The sequence below is a fragment of the Entelurus aequoreus genome, linkage group LG06 (assembly GCF_033978785.1).
Source record: "Entelurus aequoreus isolate RoL-2023_Sb linkage group LG06, RoL_Eaeq_v1.1, whole genome shotgun sequence".
In the NCBI taxonomy this organism is placed as follows: Eukaryota; Metazoa; Chordata; class Actinopteri; order Syngnathiformes; family Syngnathidae; genus Entelurus; species Entelurus aequoreus.
The window spans coordinates 11,657,057-11,679,997 of record NC_084736.1 but is presented as its reverse complement, the minus strand read 5'-3'; the positions used below and the strand labels follow the sequence as shown (position 1 = coordinate 11,679,997).

The 22,941-nt window shown below is 39.4% G+C and overlaps 1 protein-coding gene across 3 annotated transcripts in view; it reads right to left on the bottom strand.

Annotated features, from left to right (window-relative positions):
- Window positions 1–9,478: 9,478 nt before the first annotated feature.
- gpr146 (G protein-coupled receptor 146) overlaps window positions 9,479–22,941 on the bottom strand; it is a 100,774-nt gene continuing 87,311 nt past the window's right edge. For 2 of the 3 annotated variants that reach the window (XM_062049984.1, XM_062049983.1), the window contains one exon: window positions 9,560–18,383. In XM_062049984.1, the coding sequence (XP_061905968.1) occupies window positions 17,347–18,348 (1,002 nt within the window). In that variant the 5' untranslated portion in view covers window positions 18,349–18,383 and the 3' untranslated portion in view covers window positions 9,560–17,346. Of the gene's footprint in view, window positions 9,535–9,559; window positions 18,384–22,941 lie in introns of those variants that run through there. The other variant, XR_009826494.1, reaches the window with a different exon arrangement.

Here is a 22,941-nt window from a genome sequence, read left to right as displayed (position 1 = left end):
ATTGAAGACTGATTAGTCCTCAGTGCTTTCAAAAGTATGTAGGCTCCGTTCGTTTCACTGAAGACTGAATCGTCTCCGATGTCTACAAAAGCACGTAGTGTACGTTCAGTTTGTCAAAGACTGAATCATGTTCAGTGCCTACAAAAACTTGCTTGTTTTGTTTGCTGAAGACTGAATCGTTTTTGCTGGCTAAAAAAATAAATACATTTGGTTTGTTGAAGACTGAATGGTCTCTGATGCCTACAAAAACACGTACGTTTTGTACGTTGAAGACTGGATGGTTTTCAGTTATGGCAAAAATACACACGTTCGGTTTGTTAAAGACTGAATTGTGTTCTGTGCCGACAAAAACACATACGTGTATGTTCAGTTTGTTGAAGACTGAACTGTGCTCAGTTCCTACGACACACAAAATATTTGTTTGTTGAAGACTGAATCAACTTTGATGTCTAGAAAAACACATACATTTGGTTTGTCGAAGACTGACTCGTGTTCAGTGTCAAATAAATAATGTATGTTTGTTTTGTTGAACACTAAATCTTCTTCTGTGCCTACAAAAACACATTTTTCTTTAGGTTAATCAAAGACTGAATCGTCTTCAGTGCCTACAAAAATGTTTTGTTTTTTTTAGGTTAATTGAAGACCGAATGGACTCCGATGCCTACAAAAACATGTTTTGTTCATTAAAGACTAAGTTGTCTCTGGTGCCTAAAAAAAACGCATGTTTGGTTTGTTGAAGACTAAATCGTCTCTGATGCCTACAAAACCAATTTTTTTTTAGGTTAATTGAAGACTGAATCGTCTTCAGTGCCTACAAAAACCATTTTTTTACGTTCATTAAAGAGTGAATTGTCCTTAATGCCTACAAAAACAATTTTTTTTAGGTTAATTGAAAACTAAATCGTCTTCAGTGCCTACAAAAAAACATGTTTTAGGTTAATTGAAGACTGAATGGACTCCGATGCCTACAAAAACACGTTTTGTTCCTTAAAGACTGAGTTGTCTTTGTTGCCTAAAAAAATATTATGTTTGGTTTGATGAAGATCTCAGATTCTTACAAAAACCCGTTTTTTTAGGTTAATTGAAAACTGACTTGTCTTCAGTGCCTCTAAAACCACATTTCTGAGGTTTATTGAAGAGTGAATTGTACTTAGTGCCTACAAAAACACATTGTTTAGGTTAATTGAAAACTAAATGGTCTTTAGTGCCTACAAAAACATTTTTTTTTAGGTTAATTGAAGACTGAATCGACTTCAATGCCTACAAAAACACATGTTTTGTTCCATTAAGACTGAGTTGTCTTTGTTGCCTAAAAGAATGTATGTTTGGTTTGTTGAAGACTAAGTCTCTGATGCTTACAAAAAACAGTTTTTTTTAGGTTAATTGAAGACTGAATTGTCTTCAGTGCCTACAAAAACAAATTTTTTAGGTTAATTGAAGTGAATTGTCCTTATTGCCGACAAAAACACATTTTTTAGGTTACTTGAGAACTAAATCGTCTTCAATACCTACAAAAAAAACATTTTTCAAAAGTATGTATGCTCCGTTCGTTTCACTGAAGACTGAATCGTCTCCGATGTCTACAAAAGCACGTAGTGTACGTTCAGTTTGTCCAAGACTGAATCATGTTCAATGCCTTCAAAAACTTGTTTTGTTTGCTGAAGACTGAATCGTCTTTGCTGGCTAAAAAAACAAATACATTTGGTTTGTTGAAGACTGAATAGTCTCTGATGCCTACAAAAACACATTTTTTAAAGACTAATTGAAGACTGAATTGTCTTCAGTGCCTACAAAAACACATTTTATAGGTTCATTAAAGACTGAATAGTCCTCAGTGCTCAAAAATATGTAGGCTTTGGGTGCCTACAAAAACACGTATGTTTTGTTTTTTGAAGACAATCTACAAAAACACAATGTACTGGACGTTAGATCTATTGAAGACTAAATCCTATTTTTGTGTTTACATACTGTAAACCTAGGTTTGACACAAATGACTACACTCAGTTTGTTCATGATGAAACTGTCATCAGTTATGATGAAATCCCATACAACAGGAGTGTTCTAGACTCCACATTGTTCGTAGGTGTGACTGTGAATTGTCCTCTCCGGTCCTATGCCTCGACTCAAACACCTAAAAGCGTGTCAAGTTACGACTTGGCGGCCAAAGAAAACATTTTAAAACCAAATGTCATCCGAGTAGGTGGTCTGTCCGTGTACCTTTGGTCTCACAAAAACAACAGGAAAAACAAGCCTAATGGAGCCCACCACCGTCCACGAGTGCAGTGTCAGCGTAACCTCATTCCCCGGCCGACGCTTGTTGAGTTAAGAGCTTTTCCTGGTTTGCTTCCATGCAATATGAAAGTTTTTTTTTTTTTTTTTTACAGCACAGCTTTTATTATGGCGGCAATGTTGCTCATTTGTGCCCAGTTAAAAGCGTAATTTGAAATAATGGAAGAGGGGAAAGAAAGGTATTTTGCTGAACAATTGTGCAAACTTTGTGTCCATTATCATTCATATCATTAAAAAGTACCACAACAATTATCATTGAATCAAACATGAAATTGTTCTCTTTTTCACTTTAGAGGTTTTTTGGGGAATTTTGTCTACCATTTACAGTCCCTATGTAAGACAAGAGCACGTCTTTCTTTTGTTATGCATTTTAAAGGCCTACTGAAATGAATTTTTTAAATTTAAACGGGGATAGCAGATCTATTCTATGTGTCATACTTGATCATTTCGCGATATTGCCATATTTTTGCTGAAAGGATTTAGTATAGAACAACAACGATAAAGATCGCAACTTTTGGTATCTGATAAAAAAAAGGCTTGCCCCTACCGGAAGTAGCGTGACGTAGTCAGTTGAACATATACGCAAAGTTCCCTATTGTTTACAATGATGGCCGCATGAAGTAAGAGAGATTCGGACCGAGAAAGCGACGATTTCCCCATTAATTTGAGCGAGGATGAAGAAAGATTTGTGGATGAGTAAAGTGCAAGTGAAGGACTAGTGGGGAGTTGAAGCTATTCAGATAGGGAAGATGCTGTGAGAGCCGGGGGTGACCTGATATTCAGCTGGGAATGACTACAACAGTAAATAAACACAAGACATATATATACTCTATTAGCCACAACACAACCAGGCTTATATTTAATATGCCACAAATTAATCCCACATAAAAACACCTAGGTGTTTGTCATGCTAGCTCCTAGCTACTAGCTCGAGCGGGTAATATGGACGGGATCCCGTATATATAACGAGCCAATACAATTCAAACACCTGCACAACACACACTCACTCACTCAGCCCAAAGAACCGTTCACCTAACCCAAGGTTCATAAAGCTTATATATTTAACCAAAGTTACGTACATGACACGCACGTACGGGCAAGCAATCAAATGTTTGGAAGCGCGCGGGTGGGACCTGATATTCAGCTGGGAATGACTACAACAGTAAATAAACACAAAACATATATATACTCTATTAGCCACAACACAACCAGGCTTATATTTAATATGCCACAAATGAATCCCGCATAACAAACACCTAGGTGTTTGTTATGCTAGCTCCTAGCTCCTAGCTACTAGCTCGAGCTAGTTATAGCAAGCGATCAAATGTTTGGAAGCGTACTCACGGTATCGCGTCTGCGTCTGTTAACGAAGTCAAAGTCCTCCTGGTAAGAGTCTCTGTTGTCCGAGTTCTTCGATCTTGACTGCATCTTTCGGGAATGTAGACAATGAAACACCGACTGTGTTGTGTTGCTGACTTCCCTCGCAAAATACTCCGCTTCGCACTGACTTTCTTCTTTGCTTGCTCAGCTTCTTTCTCCATAATGCAATGAACATAATTGCAACAGATTCACCAACACAGATGTCCAGAATACAACCAGAATGAGATGAAAACAGCTATTTTGTATTGGATTCAATGGAGTCCGAATACTTGCGTTTCAACGACTGACGTCACGCGCATACGTCATCCTCAAAGGCGTTTTGAACCGGAAGTTCCCCGGGAAATTTAAAATTGCACTTTATAAGTTAACCCGGCCGTATTGGCATGTGCTGCAATGTTAAGATTTCATCATTGATATATAAACTATCAGACTGTGTGGTTGGTAGTAGTGGGTTTCAGTAGGCCTTTAAGTAGTAAAATAAAACATAAACAGGGTGGCTAACAATGCAGCTAAGGAGAGTACTCTATTGCGCCCATAAAGCCCTCTAAAAAAAAAAAAATTTTCAAAAACCGCCAACAATATTCCATTTACATGTTGTGACCTAATATTAACCAAGTATTAGTGATATTGTTATTACAAGCGCTGACTCGCTTCTTTTGACATACAGTCGTGGTCAAAAGTTTACATACACTTGTAAAGAACATAATGTCATGGCTGTCTTGAGTTTCCAATCATTTCTACAACTCTTATATTTTTGTGATAGAGTGATGGGAGCACATACTTGTTGGTCACAAAAAAACATTCATGAAGTTTGGTTCTTTTATGAATGTATTATGGGTCTACTGAAAATGTGCTGGGTCAAAAGTATACATACAGCAATGTTAATATTTGCTTACATGTCCCTTGGCAAGTTTCACTGCAATAAGGCGCTTTTGGTAGCCATCCACAAGCTTCTGCTTGAATTGTTGACCACTCCTCTTGACAAAATTGGTGCAGTTCAGCTAAATTTGTTGGTTTTCTGACATGGACTTGTTTCTTCAGCATTGTCCACATGTTTATGTCAGGACTTTGGGAAAGGCCATTCTTTAAAACCTTAATCCTAGCCTGATTGTAGCCCCAAATCCTCCACACGACACCTCCGCTCCGGACAGGCTGACCTCCTCCAACCTCCGAGGACAAAGCTACGAACAATGGGAGACCGGGCGTTCTGCTCCGCCGCTCCCAGTCTGTGGAACGCTCTCCCTGACCACCTGAGGGCACCACAGACTGTGGATGCTTTAAAAAAGGCTTAAAAACCTTTTTTTTTTTTTAAAAAAGCATTTTTTTTAGATATATGCATACTAGTTCTAGCTATTTGGCTGTTCTAGTTTTTATTTTTAATTATCTTTTTATTTTTTTAATACACTGTAGCACTTTGAGGTTGTTTACTCAATGTAAAGTGCTTTTTACAAATAAAATCTATTATTATTATTATTTAGCCATTCCTTTACCACTTTTGACACATGTTTGGGGTCATTGTCCTGTTGGAACACCCAACCTCCAAACTGATGATTTTACACTACCGTTCAAAAGTTTAGGGTCACATTGAAATGTCCTTATTTTTGAAGGAAAAGCACTGTACTTTTCAATGAAGATAACTTTAAAATAGTCTTAACTTTAAATAAATACACTTTATACATTGCTAATGTGGTAAATGATTATTCTAGCTGCAAATGTCTGGTTTTTGGTGCAATATCTACATAGGTGTACATAGGCCCATTTCCAGCAACTATCACTCCAGTGTTCTAATGGTACAATGTGTTTGCTCATTGGCTCAGAAGGCTAATTGATGATTAGAAAACCCTTGTGCAATCATGTTCACACATCTGAAAACAGTTTAGCTCGTTACAGAAGGTACACAAATGACCTTCCTTTGAGCAGATTGAGTTTCTGGAGCATCACATTTGTGGGGTCAATTAAACGCTCAAAATGGCCAGAAAAAGCGAACTTTCATCTGAAACTCGAGTCTATTCTTGTTCTTAGAAATGAAGGCTATTCCTCAAAATTGCTTGGGTGACCCCAAACTTTTGAACGGTAGTGTAGGTTGTCCTGAAGAATTTGGAGGTAAATCCTCCTTTTTTCATTGTCCCATTTACTCTCTGTAAAGCACCAGTTCCATTGGCAGCAAAACAGGCCCGGAGCATAATACTACCACCACCATGCTTGACGGTGGGCATGGTGTTCCTGGGATTAAAGGCCTGACCTTTTCTCCTCCAAACATATTGCTGGGTATTGTGGCCAAACAGCTCCATTTTTACTGTATGTATACTTTTGACCCATTTGGTCACATTTTCAGTAGACTCATAATAAATTCATAAAAGAACCAAACTTCATGAATGTTTTTTGTGACCAACAAATGTGCTCTAATCACTATCACAAAAAAATAAGAGTTGTAGAAAGCATTGGAAACTCAAGACAGCCATGACATTATGTTCTTTACAAGTGTATGTAAATTTTTGACCACGACTGTATTTAGCTGGTGAACCGCTGCATTGCCTCTGAGTTGGTGAAAGGATTATAACCATGCATCTCACCTGGATAGTAGAAGGTTGTGGCTGTAAACAGAGAAGTTGGTCAACTTTGACATCCACCTTAAGACGGAGATGGCGAGAAAGACACAATGGCACTCATTGAAGGCGGACGCCTTCCCTTCTCCTCTCCTGCTTGCTTCTTTGCCTTGTCCTAACTTTCTTGTCGTCACATTTTGCACTGCTCTCCCCTAAAAAGGACAGTGCAGGGAAGACGCGACAAACCCCTTCTTGTAAGTCTTGAGTTGTACGTCGTAAAATGTGTCCAAAAAGTTGGGACACACTTTCTCCTCATTCAATGTGTTTTCTTAAATTTCATGACTATTTACATTGTAGATTGTCACTGAAGGCATCAAAACTATAAATGAACACGTGGAGTTATGTACTTAACAAAAAAAGGTGAAATAACTGAAAACATGTTTTATATTTGTCAGGTTCAAACACCGATGACATCTATTAGACAAGAAGCAAGGAACCATGCAGAGACAGAGTTCAATTTAGCTCATGAGGAGAACGCATGGCGCTGCACACTTAGTCAGTCTCGCCCTACGCTCTAATGTAAAGCTCCCGCGTCCCTCTATTTATTCAAGAGTTCCACAGTCAACATCACTGAGGCCGCCTCTAAAAGGAGTGGTCACACATATCATGCAAAGCAGCTCCAGTATGCACAATACGTGACGGAATGTGCTGGGGGCCTTGTGATTTCACCTTGTCTCTGCTTCGTCTGCGTGCGGTCGTCTTATCTTCGTTGAGGTCCTTGAAGTCCTTGGCTGTTAACGGGCTAAAACAAAGAGAACATCTGCGGCTGAGGCCACCCCTCAGACAAGAAGTTTTGTCCTTGCACAGATAGAAAAAGTACAGCTTGAGCACAATGGCTAATAACTATAGCAACGGACTTTAAGCATACTAAAGTTGTGTGATAATATATATATACATGATTATTCTAACAATATTCTAGTTTCTTCAAAATAGCCACCCTTTGCTCCGATTACTGCTTTGCACACTCTTGGCATTCTCTTGAGCTTCAAGCACAAACTGCGAAGTGAAAACCATTTCAGGTGACTACCTCTTGAAGCGCATCGAGAGAATGCCAAGAGTGTGCGAAAAAGTAACCAGAACAAAGGGTGGCTATTTTGAAGAAACTAGAATATAAAACATGTTTTCAGTCATTTCACCTTTTTTTGTGAAGTACATAACTCCACGTAGAGTGGCTGTGTCAGTAACTTGAGGGTTCCAGGTTCGATCCCCGCTTCCGCCATCCTTGTCACTGCCGTTGTGTCCTTGGGCAAGACACTTTACCCACCCTGCTCCCAGTGCCAGCCACACTAGTTTAAATGTAACTTAGATATTGGGTTTCACTATGTAAAGCACTTTGAGTCACTAGAGTAAAGCGCTATATAAATATAATTCACTACTACACTACTTAACAAAAAAAGGTGAAATAACTGAAGACATGTTTTATATTCTATCCATCCATACATTTTCTACCGCTTATTCCCTTCGGGGTCGCTGGAGCCTATCTCGGCTACAATCCGGCGGAAGGCCGGGTACACCCTGGACAAGTCGCCACCTCATCACAGGGCCAACACAGACAACATTCACACTCACATTCACACACTAGGGACCATTTAGTGTTGCCAATCAACCTATCCCCAGGTGCATGTCTTTGGAGGTGGGAGGAAGCCGGAGTACCCGGAGATGGAACCCACGCAGTCACGGGGAGAACATGCAAACTTCACACGGATTCTAGTTTCTTCAAAATAGCCACCCTTTGATCCGATTAACGCTTTACAGACTCTTGGCATTCTCTCGATGAGCTTCAAGCACACCTGCGAAGTGAAAACCCCTTCAGGTGACTACCTCTTTGAAGCTCATCGAGAGAATCCAAATTGCGAAAAAGTAATCAGAGCAAAGGGTGGCTATTTTGAAGAAACTAGAATATAAAACATGTTTTCAGTTATTTCACCTTTTTTTGTTAAGTGCATAACTCCACATGTGTTCATTCATAGTTTTGGTGCCTTCAGGGACAATCTACTATGTAAATAGTCATGAAAATAAAGAAAACACATTGAATGAGAAGGTGTATCCAAACTTTTGGCCTGTGCTGTAATTATTCATTACAGTGTTTCCCACACATTCATTTATTTGTGGCGGCCCGCCACGAAAGAATTACGCCCGCCACAAATTAAAAAAAATAAATACTATTTTTTTTTTTTTTGTCCTGTCCAGCTTCTCAGGCAAATCATATAGTTGATGTAGATGCCCGTATCGGCTGTTCAGATTTATTTTACAAAAGAGAAGTGTAGGATACTTCTCTTGTTGCCTTATTTGTATTTGACCACAACTGTTTTCTGTTTATTTGTTACTGACTGTGGCAGGACACCTCTGCCTCTGTTTCACTTTATGTTGCTGGTAAATAATATGGTTGTAGTAGTAGGCTAAAGTTAAATTATTTAGTATGCACTAATTAAAGGGGCAGAGCTTTAAGAGACATTTTAGCTTTCATATTTTTATAAGATATATTTTTTGTAAGAACCACAATTAATAAATATATTTCAGTGAATAACTTATTGTTCAAATCTGTATATAAATATGTACATAAAGTGTTGTAATTATATTGTAAAATGGATGCATGGATGTTTAAAACAAAACTGTTATTAATTAGTAAGTATACATTTTTTGAGCCTTTTTAGACAAAATCATATTGTAGTAAATTATGCAAATTACTCGATGATGTCATGGTGACCACGCCCATAGCCACGCCCCCACCGCCACAGGTATCTTGGCAGTTTATGGGAAACACTGCATTAGGATGCATAAATAAACATGTGTGCTTGTCTCACATAAGGATGGTGAATGACCCCTCCAGTGTATAAACAGACATCAAAATATGAAAAATACTTGTGCACAATTGCAAACTCCACTCGTGGAGCATAATTACCTCCTTATGTCACGCATTTAAACGGTTACGTCACCGCAGCTTTTAAAACACACACTGATCGGTTTACGATCAAATCTGCCGTGCTGATATATATCGACGCTGGCTTCAGGATTAGCTTTGGTCTGCCAACAAGCTCCTGGATGTCTCTGCTCCTGTCTGGTTGCCAGGCAACAGCTCCATCCAGGTCAGACAAAGAAGACGCTGGCTTGACCCTAATGTTTTGGCCCGGCATGATTTATAACATAAATATGCAAATACGCCGCAGTGTAACACCATAACAATAAACATGGTGAAATGAGTACCTTTGTGGTTCTTGGTTTGCATGCATTCCTTGTATGGGACACTCTGTAGGTGCATCTAAATAAACAGGGAAAAGGGCATTGTTAGTTTATGGTTTATTCAGTCTTTGACTCAAGATGACAGTAGATTACTTAAAGAATCTACATAAATCTCTTACACCCCCGCCCCACCCCAAAAATAACTGTTCAACAGAGCACTCAATTTATCATCTGTACTGTAGAATCTCTCACAATATATACACATTCATTTCGCATCATAATGTACACTCGTATACACGGAAAGGTGTTTTTTTTTTGGACCCTATGAGGTTTTGCTGTTGAAATAGCGTAGATTAAAAAAACATTTGGGGTGTTAAAAAGCGTATATAAAAATGAACCCTGCTGCATGTTTCTCCAACAGATGGCACTGCAACAACACGGCGTTGTAGAGCGTTTCATGGAGGGGAGGTGAAGTGAAAATGACAAATGTAATGATATGTCTGAGGCTTTTTAAACAAAGTATCTTCTAAAAGTCAAATGAGTGTTTGTGATTGATATAGTTTAAGAGCAGCCAACATGGGGACTTTTTTTTTTTGAGGTGCACAATTGCACACACGTGACAAGGGTCATGAATTACCATGAATTGATTACGTGGACCCCAACTTAAACAAGTTGAAAAACTTATTCGGGTGTTACCATTTAGTGGTCAATTGTATGGAATATGTACTGTACTGTGCAATCTACTAATAAAAGTTTCAACCAATCAAAAAGCAGCATCGTGTGAGTACTTTAGAATAAAAAAAAAGTACTGTGTTAAGTCAATTAGTGGCCTCTGTTCCTAAAGGATGCTATAATAGAATGACTGACTTGGCCACTATTTGAGGAAATACAATATTGAATACATTCCAATTAGAGATGTCCGATAATGGCTTTTTTGCCGATATCCGATATTGTCCAACTCTTAATTACCGATGCCGATATCAACCGATACCGATATATAGAGTCGTGGAATTAACACAGTATTATGCCTAATTTTGTTGTGATACCCCGCTGGATGCATTAAACAATGTAACAAGGTTTTCCAAAATAAATCAACTCAAAAAATGCCAACATGGCACTGCCATATTTATTATTGAAGTCACAAAGTGCCTTATTTTTTTCTTAACATGCCTCAAAACAGCAGCTTGGAATGTGGGACGTGCTCTCCCTGAGAGAGCATGAGGAGGTTGAGGTGGGCGAATGAGTTAGTGCTGCAAGGGGTTCTGGGTATTTGTTCTGTTGTGTTTATGTTGCGGATGTTCTCCCGAAATGTGTTTGTCATTCTTGTTTGGTGTGGGTTCACAGTGTGGCACATATTTGTAACAGTGTTAAAGTTGTTTATACGGCTGCCCTCAGTGTGACCTGTATGGCTGTTGACCAAGTATGCGTTGCATTAACTTGTGTGTGTGAAAAGCCGTACACTGTAAAAAAAAATTCTGTAAAAAAACGGTCATCTACTGGCAGCTATGGCTGCCAAATGAAAACCATAAAATTAAAATAAAACATTGTAAACCAAATAATGATCAAAAACAATCACAGAAATTTTCATGAAACGTTTTACGGAAAAATATGGTAATATTACATGAATTTGAAAGTAGTTTAAGAAAACAGAAAATGCTATGTATAATTAATTTGGTATTTTTCTGTAAAAAAAATTGAAATATACATAGTTTGTCAGGCATATTACTTAAAATAACAGGCGGATTGTTTATTTACAGATAATGTCTTCAATTCTACAGTTTTATAAACTATTTAAAAAAAAAATAGAAAAATTACAGTAAAAATTTAGAGTAAATTAACCATAAAAATAGGATTTTTTTTTACAGTGTAGAAATTATGTGATTGGGCCGGCACACAAAGGTAGTGCCTTTAAGGTTTATTGCCGCTCTGTACTTCTCTCTACGTCCGTGTACCACTCCGTACAGCTGCGTTTTTAAAAAGTCATACATTTTACTTTTTGAAACCGATACCGATAATTTACGATATTACAGCAGCCTGATATTATCAGACATCTCTAATTCCAATCCATAAAAAGGTGAATACAAAACTCCCAAGTGCTCAACTCTTCTAAGTTTGCAGGGAAGATCCAAACCTCAGTAATGAGAAAGTGGGAATGTTCCTAGCGTTCCTGAACGCCCCCCCCTCAGGGCAAGCCTCAGGAGCAAACAAAATTATAGCTGTACTAATCTGAAGTGGTTCGACTCCGGCCAAAATTCTTGGGATTTGGATTTAATGATTTCCCGGGTAATGAGGTAAACGGTTTTGTCTGAGGCCGTCGACAGCGCGTGGGTGTTCTAATCAGGTATTTAGGTTTTAAAATACAGAAGTACTTTCAAAGTGTTAATTCCTGCAGTAACTAAACATATCACATTCCAATCCTCATTTTGTGTCCGTTAGGGATGGGAACCTTTGGGCACCTAACGATTCCACCCGATTACGATTCCCGGGGTGACGATGCAATTCAGAATCGATCCTTGATTCAACTCCATTCAAACACATTCTCGCAATTTAATGCGTGTATTCGGTCACGTGACTTCATCCCGGAAGTGAAAAACAGTGGTGGTCAATCAAGCCAAGATGGCCAAGCTCTCAGAGATTGCAAGGGGCCTAGATCTTCCTAGGAGAAAAAAAATCTAACTCTGCAATGGAATAGGTTCCTATACTTTATGAAAAAAGATGTGTCGAGTGATATCAAGGATTATCGGTTGGTCGCGTTTCCAGACATATCGAACTATTTTGTGCTCTTTTTCAACCTTTTTTGAGCCAAGGCACATTTTTTGCGTTGAAAAAATCCGGAGGCACACCACCAGCAGAAATCATTAAAAAACGAAACTCAATTGACAGTAAAAAGTCATTGTCGCAATAGTTGGATATGACTTTAAACCATAATCAAGCATGCATCAATATAGCTCTTGTCTCAAAGTAGGTGTACTGTCACTACCTGTCACATCACGCCCTGACTTATTTTGATTTTTTTGCTGTTTTCCTGTGTGTAGTGTTTTAGTTCTTGTCATGCGCTCCCATTTTGGTGACTTTTTCCCTTTTTTGGGTATTTTCCTGTAGCAGTTTCATGTCTTCTTTTGAGCGATATTTCCTGCATCTACTTTGTTTTAGCAATCAAGGATATTTCAGTTGTTTTTATCCTTCTTTGTGGGTACATTGTTGATTGTCATGTCATGTTCGGATGTACATTATGGACGCCGTCTTTGCTCCACAGTAAGTCTTTGCTGTCGTCCAGCATTCTGTTTTTGTTGACTTTGTAATCAGTTCAGTTTCAGTTTCGTTCTGCATAGCCTTCCCTAAGCTTCAATGCCTTTTCTTAGGGGCACTCACCTTTTGTTTATTTTTGGTTTAAGCATTAGACGCTTTTTTACCTGCACGCTGCCTCCCGCTGTTTCCGACATCTACAAAGCAATAGGCTACCGGCTGCCATCTACTGATATGGAAGAGTATTACACGGTTACTCTGCCGAGCTCTAGACAGCACCGACACTCAACAACAACACATCATTTGCAGACTATAATTACTGGTTTGCAAACAATATTTCTAACCCCAATAGGTGAAATTAGATAATCTCCCACGGCACACCAGACTGTATCTCACGGCAAACTAGTGTGGTTAAAAAACACTGCTCTAGACGCCATTCTATTCGACAAAACAGATGAAAACTTGGAAAAGCATGGAGGTCTACAACTTATTTGTGTGTGGCTGGGTCAAGGACATAGGTATCCAACTCTACCGGTATAAATACCATATTTTTCTGACTATAATTCGCATAATTGTTTTCATAGTTTATACTCAGGAGCGACTTATGTGTGCAATTATTAACACATTACCGTGAAATATCAACAAATATTATTTAGCTCATTCACGTAAGAGACTAGACGTATAAGATTTCATGGGATATAGCGATTAGGAGTGACAGATTGTTTGGTAAACGTATAGCATGTTCTATATGTTATAGTTATTTGAATGACTCTTACCATAATATGTTACGTTAACATACCAGGCACGTTCTCAGTTGGTTATTTATGCCTCATATAACGTACACTTATTCAGCCTGTTGTTCACTATTCTTTATTTATTTTAAATTGCCTTTCAAATGTCTATTCTTGGTGTTGGGTTTTATCAAATACATTTCCCCCAAAAATGCGACTTATACTCCAGTGCGACTTATACATGTTTTTTTCCTTCTTTTTATGCATTTTCGGCCGGTGCGGCTTATACTCCGGAGCGACTTATACTCCGAAAAATACGGTACGCATCGTTTTTGCTCGGGAAAGGTTGCATTTCATCATTTAACTTCGCATCGACATCCATGTTTGTTGGCTTTTTGTTGCACGCGCCATTTACGAGTAGCGTGTTTTTCCTCATCTTTATTAAAATAGAACTATAGCTGTCAACATTGTGTACGTGCTGAAAGCTTCATTTATGATTGTTGCCTTTGGTAGAAGCTTTTTTCTTTGAGGTTTTGCTCACATTTGCTTTCTTTTACTTAGACTCGCCGAGTTGGTGCTTTATGAAACACTCGTAGCAAAAATGTGTCTTAAGAAGTACAAAAATGATCAAGATAATACTTAAATGGGAAATACTAAACGTTAAAAATATATTAAACTAAGTGTGTCGGAAGAAAAATAATTTCGAATGAAACGTGATTCTTAATCGATTCAAATAAATCAATAATGTATATATATTTTTTAATCTGTGCTGTCTAGCTACTCAGGCAAATAATATTGTTGATTTAGATGTCCATATGTACAGATTAGTGTGGGATACTTCTCTTGTTGCCTTATTTGTAATTGACTTTCTTAAATGTTTGGGTTTTCTTTGAAGTAATATCGAAATTGATCACATCTGTTTGTTTTATGGGTGAATGTAGTTAGTCATAGAACTGGCACCCAATGTTATTAAAAAAATATTAATTTTAAATCAAGAATAGTTTTGAACAGAGAATCGTTACCCCCAAGAATCAAATCGAATCGTGTAGTGCCTGAGTGATTACTGCAAATTCGTGCATTTTTCCACTCTGCTCCCTTGGACTGAAGTGCGTGACACTAAAATCTTGCTTCTTCAGAGTTCCCGGAAAAAAAACGAAACTTTTATCCTCTTCGCGATTTGAACGGTCAGCTGAAAACAACGCAAGCATAGAGAATTTTTCTTCGAGCGCCTAGTACTCATTGAAAACAGACCACCACGCATATTTAATGAGCCGAATGTGAGACGGACGTGACGTCACGTAAATCAAAGCAATTATTTGGTATAAAATTCAATGTAACTTTTTTCGAAACAGGTTACAGGTTATAAAAGCTCCTTTTGGTTGCAAGGAATGGTTTAAAGACTTATGTTTAAAAACTGATTCTTATAAAAATATTTTTAAAAAGTAAAAAAATAAATAAATTTAAATAGATTTTTGAAAATGATGAATCAATTTAGAATCGGGATAAATAAGAATTGCGATTCGGATGGGAATCTATTTTTTTGGGGCACCAGGAGTAGTTTTACCTTATCTTAGTCTTGTTATATCATGTTTTGTTAAACTCGGGAATTATTAAGTGCACTCTTATAAACTTGAACATTGCCTTCATGATGGCGACAGTTTTTAAACCTGAAAGTCAACCAGAGGATCATTGTATCACAGTGCCATACCTCAAGGGTGGATGCATCTGCTTCACAGTAACGCCTGGATTATGCTCAGCCTGGTTTGATTGCGACCACTACTCTTGCTAACTTGCTAATTTAGCATTTTGTGTAACAGAGTAGTGAACAATGGCGACTGAATCACTTATATTGTACGTAATCGTCTAGTCTTGTCTCATACTAACAGTGGTACTATTGTATTATTAGTGTACAGGAGTTTTTCTTGTTTTTGTTTGTATGGTATTGTTCTTGTATTATATTGTTTATGTTAAATGTGGAATGAGTGAGAGGGGTTGGGATATTATAAGCATCTGCTTCATCCAACCTCTTTCAAGCCTTGCACAAATGTCTCTGCCAAGATGTAAAAAAAAAAAAAAGTGTTTGAAATAAATACTTCAATTCAATTCAAAATGCTCCAAAATCAGAGAAGAAGTCTAATTTTTTGGGGTTTGGAAGGGGTTATGTGTTCCGTGACGATAATCTAGGCTTTATGGTGGAATTCTATGCGATTCCTGTCATACATTTCTATTTGGCGTCGTCTTACTTTATTTTAGTTGTACCTAATGTGGTTAACTTAAGGGTTCCTGTCGATTTTGTGATGGGACATTCATTCATTTGTGTTGTTGTGTTGGACTAAATAGCTTCCATTGTACCCTGAGAGGGGATCCATCTACTTCAACGCAATGGCCAAGTTATGGGCAGAAGGGTAAAGGTTAGGGGTGTAACGGTACGCAAAAATTTCGGTTCGGTACGTACCTCGGTTTAGAGGTCACGGTTCGGTTCATTTTCGGTACAGTAAGAAAACAACAAAATATACATTTTTGGGTTATTTATTTACCAAATTTGCAAAATCTTCCTCCAAAAATATTTTTCTTAGTGGAATATTTGATGTGAAGTAATCGGAACCTTGGATAGGTCAATAATTCATAATAACATTGATTTTGATTCAATATTATGTTTTTTTGAAAGAAAAAATTAGTCAACGTTGCAACTTTTTCTAAATTACATTTAACCTTTAAGCTTTTTTATTTCACTTTTTTTATGTTTTTGTTTATTGCAATAGTATTTCTAGAATGTGCCGTGGGCCTTTAAAACATTAGCTGTGGGCCGCAAATGGCCTCCGGGGCACACTTTTGACACCCCTGCTATAGATAATAAAAAATTTAATCTGATAAATCTATGGATAAAAAGCAGAGCCTGGCGACGCATGCGCGTTTATCATAACTCTCTCGCGCTCTCTGTCTCTGCCCCTCCCTCACCAATGCTGCTGCGCGCACAATTTGTTTTGTTTTCAACCCCTTCTTAACCCTGAACGTACATTGAAAATACACGCAACCCTAACTCAAAATGCCGGACAATTTGAGGCATTTAAGAAACACCGCCCTGACAGCTCCGCAAAAGAGGACGTATGGTCAGTCTATCGTAGCCCGTTAGCTGCTAGCATGCCGTGTGTTGTGCCTCGGTGTGCATCGTTTACACAACGTGCGTTACGCTACTTAATATGTCCGTGTGGAAACTCGTTCGGCACACCTCCGAACCGAACCGGAACCCCCGTACCGAAACGGTTCAATACAAATACACGTACCGTTACACCCCTAGTAAAGGTTCTGCAAGTGGAGCTTTCAAGAAGATGCCTTCAAGTGTGACGTACTTAAAGGCTGAGAAGCTTATCTGGTACACAAAGTGCTTCGTGAACATGCTAGCTAAGGTTTGACTTAATTTCATAGTCAGTTCAACATTGTGTTGATGGTGCGGCGGCTACACCGGCGATGCGTTCTCTCGCTACGCTAAACATTTGGGAAGCTGTAGAGTTCAAAGGAGATCTTTACATAAGAGTAGCTTAATGAATGTACGGCAACATTCAGCCATGCGTTCGTCACATTGCCAGGATTCAGGCCACTGCAATGGTCAAGAGCTAAGAGCTAGCGTAGGTGCTAAGTCACCACACAAAGTGAAAAGCCAAGTGAGTGGAGCGCTTCTCTTGGTCATACACACAAAGAATGTCAGCACTTAGTGGTTTTCCTTCTCGCTCTGCAGAACTGATCTCTGTCGGATCTCGCTCCGGAAGGTGACAGGAAATTCCACAGTTTGCTATGTCGCGCTTTAACGCAGTCCAGAGCGGCGAGGGCGCGGCGGAAGCAAGATACTGGCTCTGGAGGGTGGTTGGGGGCCGGATGGGAAGATAAGTGCCGGAAGAAAAAAAAAAGCAGGGGCTTCACGTGACCACTCGCTGCACTGTGGAGCGTTCGTGGGGGCAGGACTGGTCCCGGCAGCGGAGCCTCGTGAGGAGCCGCTGTAGCTTGTTGGAGAAGTTCTTGTTCATCTGGCGGTACATGAGTGGCATGGCGAAGCTGCTGGAGAACGCCATCAGCTTGGACATGCACCTCAGGAAGTAGTAGGTGGGGAAGTAATGCGAGCTGCTGACGTAGCCGGGGGCGCCGGCCACCGTGTGCACCAGCAGCGTCACGTAGTAGGGACTCCACAGTAAGAACTGCACGCACACGGAGGCCAGCAGCAGCCTGTGGATGGACGGGTCCAAGCGGGCCGAGTCCTGGTCCAGAGGCGTCGACTCCTTCCGGATGCGCAGGATGAGCACGAAGGCGTAGAGGACCGCCACGGCCGGCACCACGTAGCCTATGAACATCATGATGGCGTCGGCCGCCTCCTTGTTCTGCATCTTGGAGCACTCCACCATCTTGGTGGAGATGTGGTTGCACACGTAGAAGAGCAGCGAGGAGAAGCTGGTGAGCACGGCGCCGCCCCAGATGAAGCCGCAAACGTGCTTGGTGTTGTACACGCTGGACATGTACGTGCGCGGCAGGGCGCGCTCGATGTAGTAGTCCAGGCTGAGCAAGGTGGTGGAGTACATGATGACCAGCGAGGAGATGTTGAAGAGGATGAGCAGCGTGATGTACACCTCGTTGGTGTACTCCCACGCGTGCCAGCGGGTGAAGGTGGAGCTCAGCAGCTCCACGGGCGCCACCACGTTGAGCACCAGGCCGGCGATGGCCATGTTGACGAAGTAGACGTCCGGCATGGTCATGGACACCTTGTTGGACAGGTTGACGGCCACCAGCAGCACGTTGTAGCACACGGCCACCGGGAAGCACACCAGGAGGTAGACCAGCGACAGCACGGACAGGATGAGGCCGAAGTCCTGGCAGAGGCGGAAGTCCACGCTGCTTTCCGTCTCATTGTAAACCATGCAGATCCACATCGCTGGGGCCGGGACGGGTGCTCGCCACCGTTGGACTGCAGGCAAGGGAAAGAAGACGTTGTTAAAAAAGCTTGTTAAAACAACCCCACAGAAGTTGTTAACTGGCAGTCAAGTGGAACTTCTCAGGCTGGGGTTTTTATAGTCTGGAATTTTACCACCATTAAAATCTGACAAATACGCCTCAAACTTTACACAGAACGACATTACCTGCATTTTGATTTTGCCTAGGCTTTTCGCAGCCATTGCCACCGAGTCGTACAGAACAACTGATGTGTACTTCCTTTGGATCAATACTAAGGGCTAGATTCAAGAATGTACACAAACACATATTTCCCCACTCCAGGAGGGATGGGAATCGAGAACCGGTTCTTGTTTAGAACTGGTTTCCAGTAGGGCTGGGCGATATATCGAATATACTCGATATATCGCGGGTTTGTCTCTGTGCGATGTAGAAAATGACGTTATTGTGATATTCGAGTACCATATTCAGTGTTTCCCATAAACTGCCAAGATACCTGTGGCGGTGGGGGCGTGGTCACCATGACATCATCGAGTAATTTGCATAATTTACTACAATGATATGATTTTCTCTAAAAAGGCTCAAAAAATGTATACTTACTAATTAATAATAACAGTTTTGTTTTAAACGTCCATCCATCCATTTTACAATATAATTACAACACTTTATGTACATATTTATATACAGATTTGCACAATAAGTCATTCACTGAAATATATTTATTAATTGTGGTTCTTACAAAAAATATATCTTATAAAATATAAAAGCTAAAATGTCTCTTAAAGCTCTGCCCCTTTAATTAGTGCATACTAAATAATTTAACTTTAGCCTACTACTACAACCATATTATTTACCAGCAACATAAAGTGAAACAGAGGCAGATGTGTCCTGCCACAGTCAGTAACAAATAAACAGAAAACAGTAGTGGTCAAATACAAATAAGGCAACAAGAGAAGTATCCTACACTTCTCTTTTGTAAAGTAAATCTGAACAGCCTATATGGGCATCTACATCAACTATATGATTTGCCTGAGAAGCTGGACAGGACAAAAAAAATAAAAAATAATTTTTTTTTAAATTTGTGGCGGACGTATTTCTTTCGTGGCGGGCCGCCACAAATAAATGAATGTGTGGGAAACACTGATATTTTTCGGACTTTAAGTCGCAGTTTTTTTCAAAGTTTGGCCGGGGGTGCGACTTATACATATGACTTATGTGTGAAATTAACACATTACCGTAAAATATAAAATAATATTATTTAGCTCATTCACGTAAGAGACTAGACGTATAAGATTTCATGGGATTTAGCGATTAGGACTGACAGATTGTTTGGTAAACGTATAGCATGTTCAATATGTTATAGTTATTTGAATGACTCTTACCATAATATGTTACGTTAACATACCAGGCACGTTCTCAGTTGGTTATTTATGCCTCATATAACGTACACTTATTCAGCCTGTTGTTCACTATTCTTTATTTATTTTAAATTGCCTTTCAAATGTCTATTCTTGGTGTTGGGTTTTATCAAATAAATTTCCCCAAAAATGCGACTTATACTCCAGTGCGACTTATATGTTTTTTTTCCTTCTTTATTATGCATTTTCGGCCAGTGCGACTTATACTCCGGAGCGATTTATAGTCCGCAAAATACGGTATACATTCTCACGCAGTTGCTTTTAGCTGCGGGCATTACACTACAGGCGTTTCTCACTCTTTCTTGTCTCTGCTTCTCACAGAGACATAAAACAAGCACACCTTCTTACATACGTCACATACTGTCGCGCGTGCAACGTAATACACTCTCGCGGAGCAGACAGGTAGCGACATGGGTAACATTAGCTGTGGTGCTAGCGCAGTGGTGCGAGTGGTAATACGAGAGACAGAAGGTGCGAATCTGGTAACAAATGAAGGAAGAATAATTAATTCCTAAGAAAATCAGCACGGGGTTCATCGTCTGGCGGTGGTTTGGCTTCAAGCGGGAAGATGTTGAACAGACAACTGTAATTCCAAAGAGCTCGTTTCCCGGAAGTATGAAGGAAAGTAAGATTATTTTATAAATATGCCTGCAATGCCTCCACAGTTTGATTTCAAATTTTCGGGACTTAGGTATGCAGATCCAAACTACACAACAGCAGGCACCAATAGATTAGAAAAAGTGGTTTTGCATAATAGGGCCCCTTTAATTGATTTATTGACTGTTGTCTTAATCCACTCGAATGTAGTTCTAAAAAAAATGTGTCCACATAACACATTTACTTTTTTCATGTGCATTTTGTCTAATCCAAGTCTGAAAAAGCAGTTACAGCTGACTAGGTCACATCATAACACCTCTGCTAATTACAAAACCCAAAACCAGTGAAGATATAACAATGTGTAAATCGTAAATAAAAACTAAATACAATGATTTGCATATAATTTTCAACTTATAGTCAATTGAATAGACTGCAAAGACAAGATACTTAACGTTCGCACAGATAAACTTTGTTATTGTTTGCAAATGTTAGCTCATTTGGAATTTGATGCCTGCAACATGTTTCAAATAAGCTGGCACAAGTGGCAAAAAAGACTGAGAAAGTTGAAGAATGTTCATCAAACACTTATTTGGAACATCCCACAGGTGAACAGGCTAATTGGGAACAGGTGGGTGCCATGATTGGGTATAAAAGCAGCTTCCGCGAAATGCTCAGTCATTCACAAACAAGGACGGGGCGAGGGTCACCGCTTTGTGAAAAAACGTGTGAGCAAATTGTCGAACACTTTAAGAACAACATTTTTCAACGAGTTATTGCAAGGAATTTAGGGATTTCACCATCTACGGTCCGTAATATCATCAAAGGGTTCAGAGAATCTGGAGAAATCACCGCACATAAGCGGTGAGGCTGAAAACCAACATTGGAATGCCCGTGATTTTCGGTACTGCATCAAAAAGCGACATCAGTGTGTAAAGGATATCACCACATGGGCTCAGGAACTCTTCAGAAAACCACTGTCAGTAACTACAGTTTGTCGCTACATCTGTAAGTGCCAACTTCACTGGTTTTGGGTTTTGTAATATAGTTATATATATTATATATCTATAGCCCACACTAGCAAGGAAAAAAAACTGAGGCTTTTTAAAAAAAATCATATGTCTGCTTTAAGGCCCAAGATTCAAGATTGTTTGTTATATGCACAGTTAGACATTTTGCTGTACAATGAAAATCGTACTTTGCTAGTCCACCCTTCAACAAGTCACACGGTACTTAGCTAAAATTAAAATAAAAATGTATATACAAGGCACAGTAAGTAACATCACATTATTGCACATTCTACAAGTATGTGTGTCTGCCGCTGCACAAAATGAAACTTATAAGTCAATAATTCATGTTCCGTTTATTAAACTCGGTTTAAAAAAAACCAAATCAAAAAGCTCAGTTTTACCTGTTCAATGTCCACACACAAACATGGAAGTCAATTTTTTTTTTTTGTAAACTTTTCACTTGAACCAGTTTTCCAAGGGCTCCTTTTTAAAAAAAAACGAAATCCTACGCATTCGTATGGACTTGCCCTTAACTTACTGAAATATTGATTCATTGCAGCAGACACCCAAGCACGTCTTTTATGATCAAGCTCAAATGTCCCAGGAGGTACATTACAGCATCATACATCACTTTTAGCCTCCAAAAAGACGTGTTGTTGTTGTTGGCAAAGTGCATTAAATATTAAAGCATGATAAACACACACTTGCTAGTCAGAGTAAGCATTCGGGCAGCCCAACACACACGTACACGCAACATGCTGTTATATCCGGACTAACACAGTTAATTTCACTTCACTGCATCCGACTGGCTGAATATGAACAGCTCGCAATGTGCAAAAGCCTAAAAAAAAAACCTGCTAACTGCCACGAATGAAGGCCTTGTTCTGGTGGTGGCACACACAAAACTCAATTGTCTTGACGCCTCTGCGAGCTTCTGTTCTGGCTGGCTGTATGTCAGGGTCACATGGCGGCTCGCTGCTTTCCACATGGCCTGACAATGACATTTAAGCCACCGCCAGCAAGCGAACAGCACACTTAGTTTGGTGCACTTCTATAGGTCACGTTTTATGTAGTGTTGCCCTCACAATCTATTGAACCGAGCCAGACTGGGATTCATATCCATCAGCACTGCACTATAGACACACTACTTTGGTTCCAAATAGGGCTGTCAAACAATTAAAATATTTAATCACGATTAATTGCATTTTGTTTATAGTTAACTCCAAATTAATCGCGATTAATCACAGATAAATATCATTTTTCATCATTAATAAGTGTACCCTCGACAGAATTTTTTACTTTTAATACCATTAATTTGCTTTAATAAAATTTAGAGATGTCCGATATCGGACTGCCGATATTATCGGCCGATAAATGCTTTAAAATGTAAAAACGGAAATTATGGGTATAGGTTTCAAAAAGTAAAATGTATTACTTTTTAAAACGCAGCTGTGTACACGGAGGTAGGGAGAAGTAGGGTTGGGTATCGAGTATCGAGTATCGATTGGAACCGGGACTAACTTTCCGATTCTCCCGTAATCGTTCAAAAGTT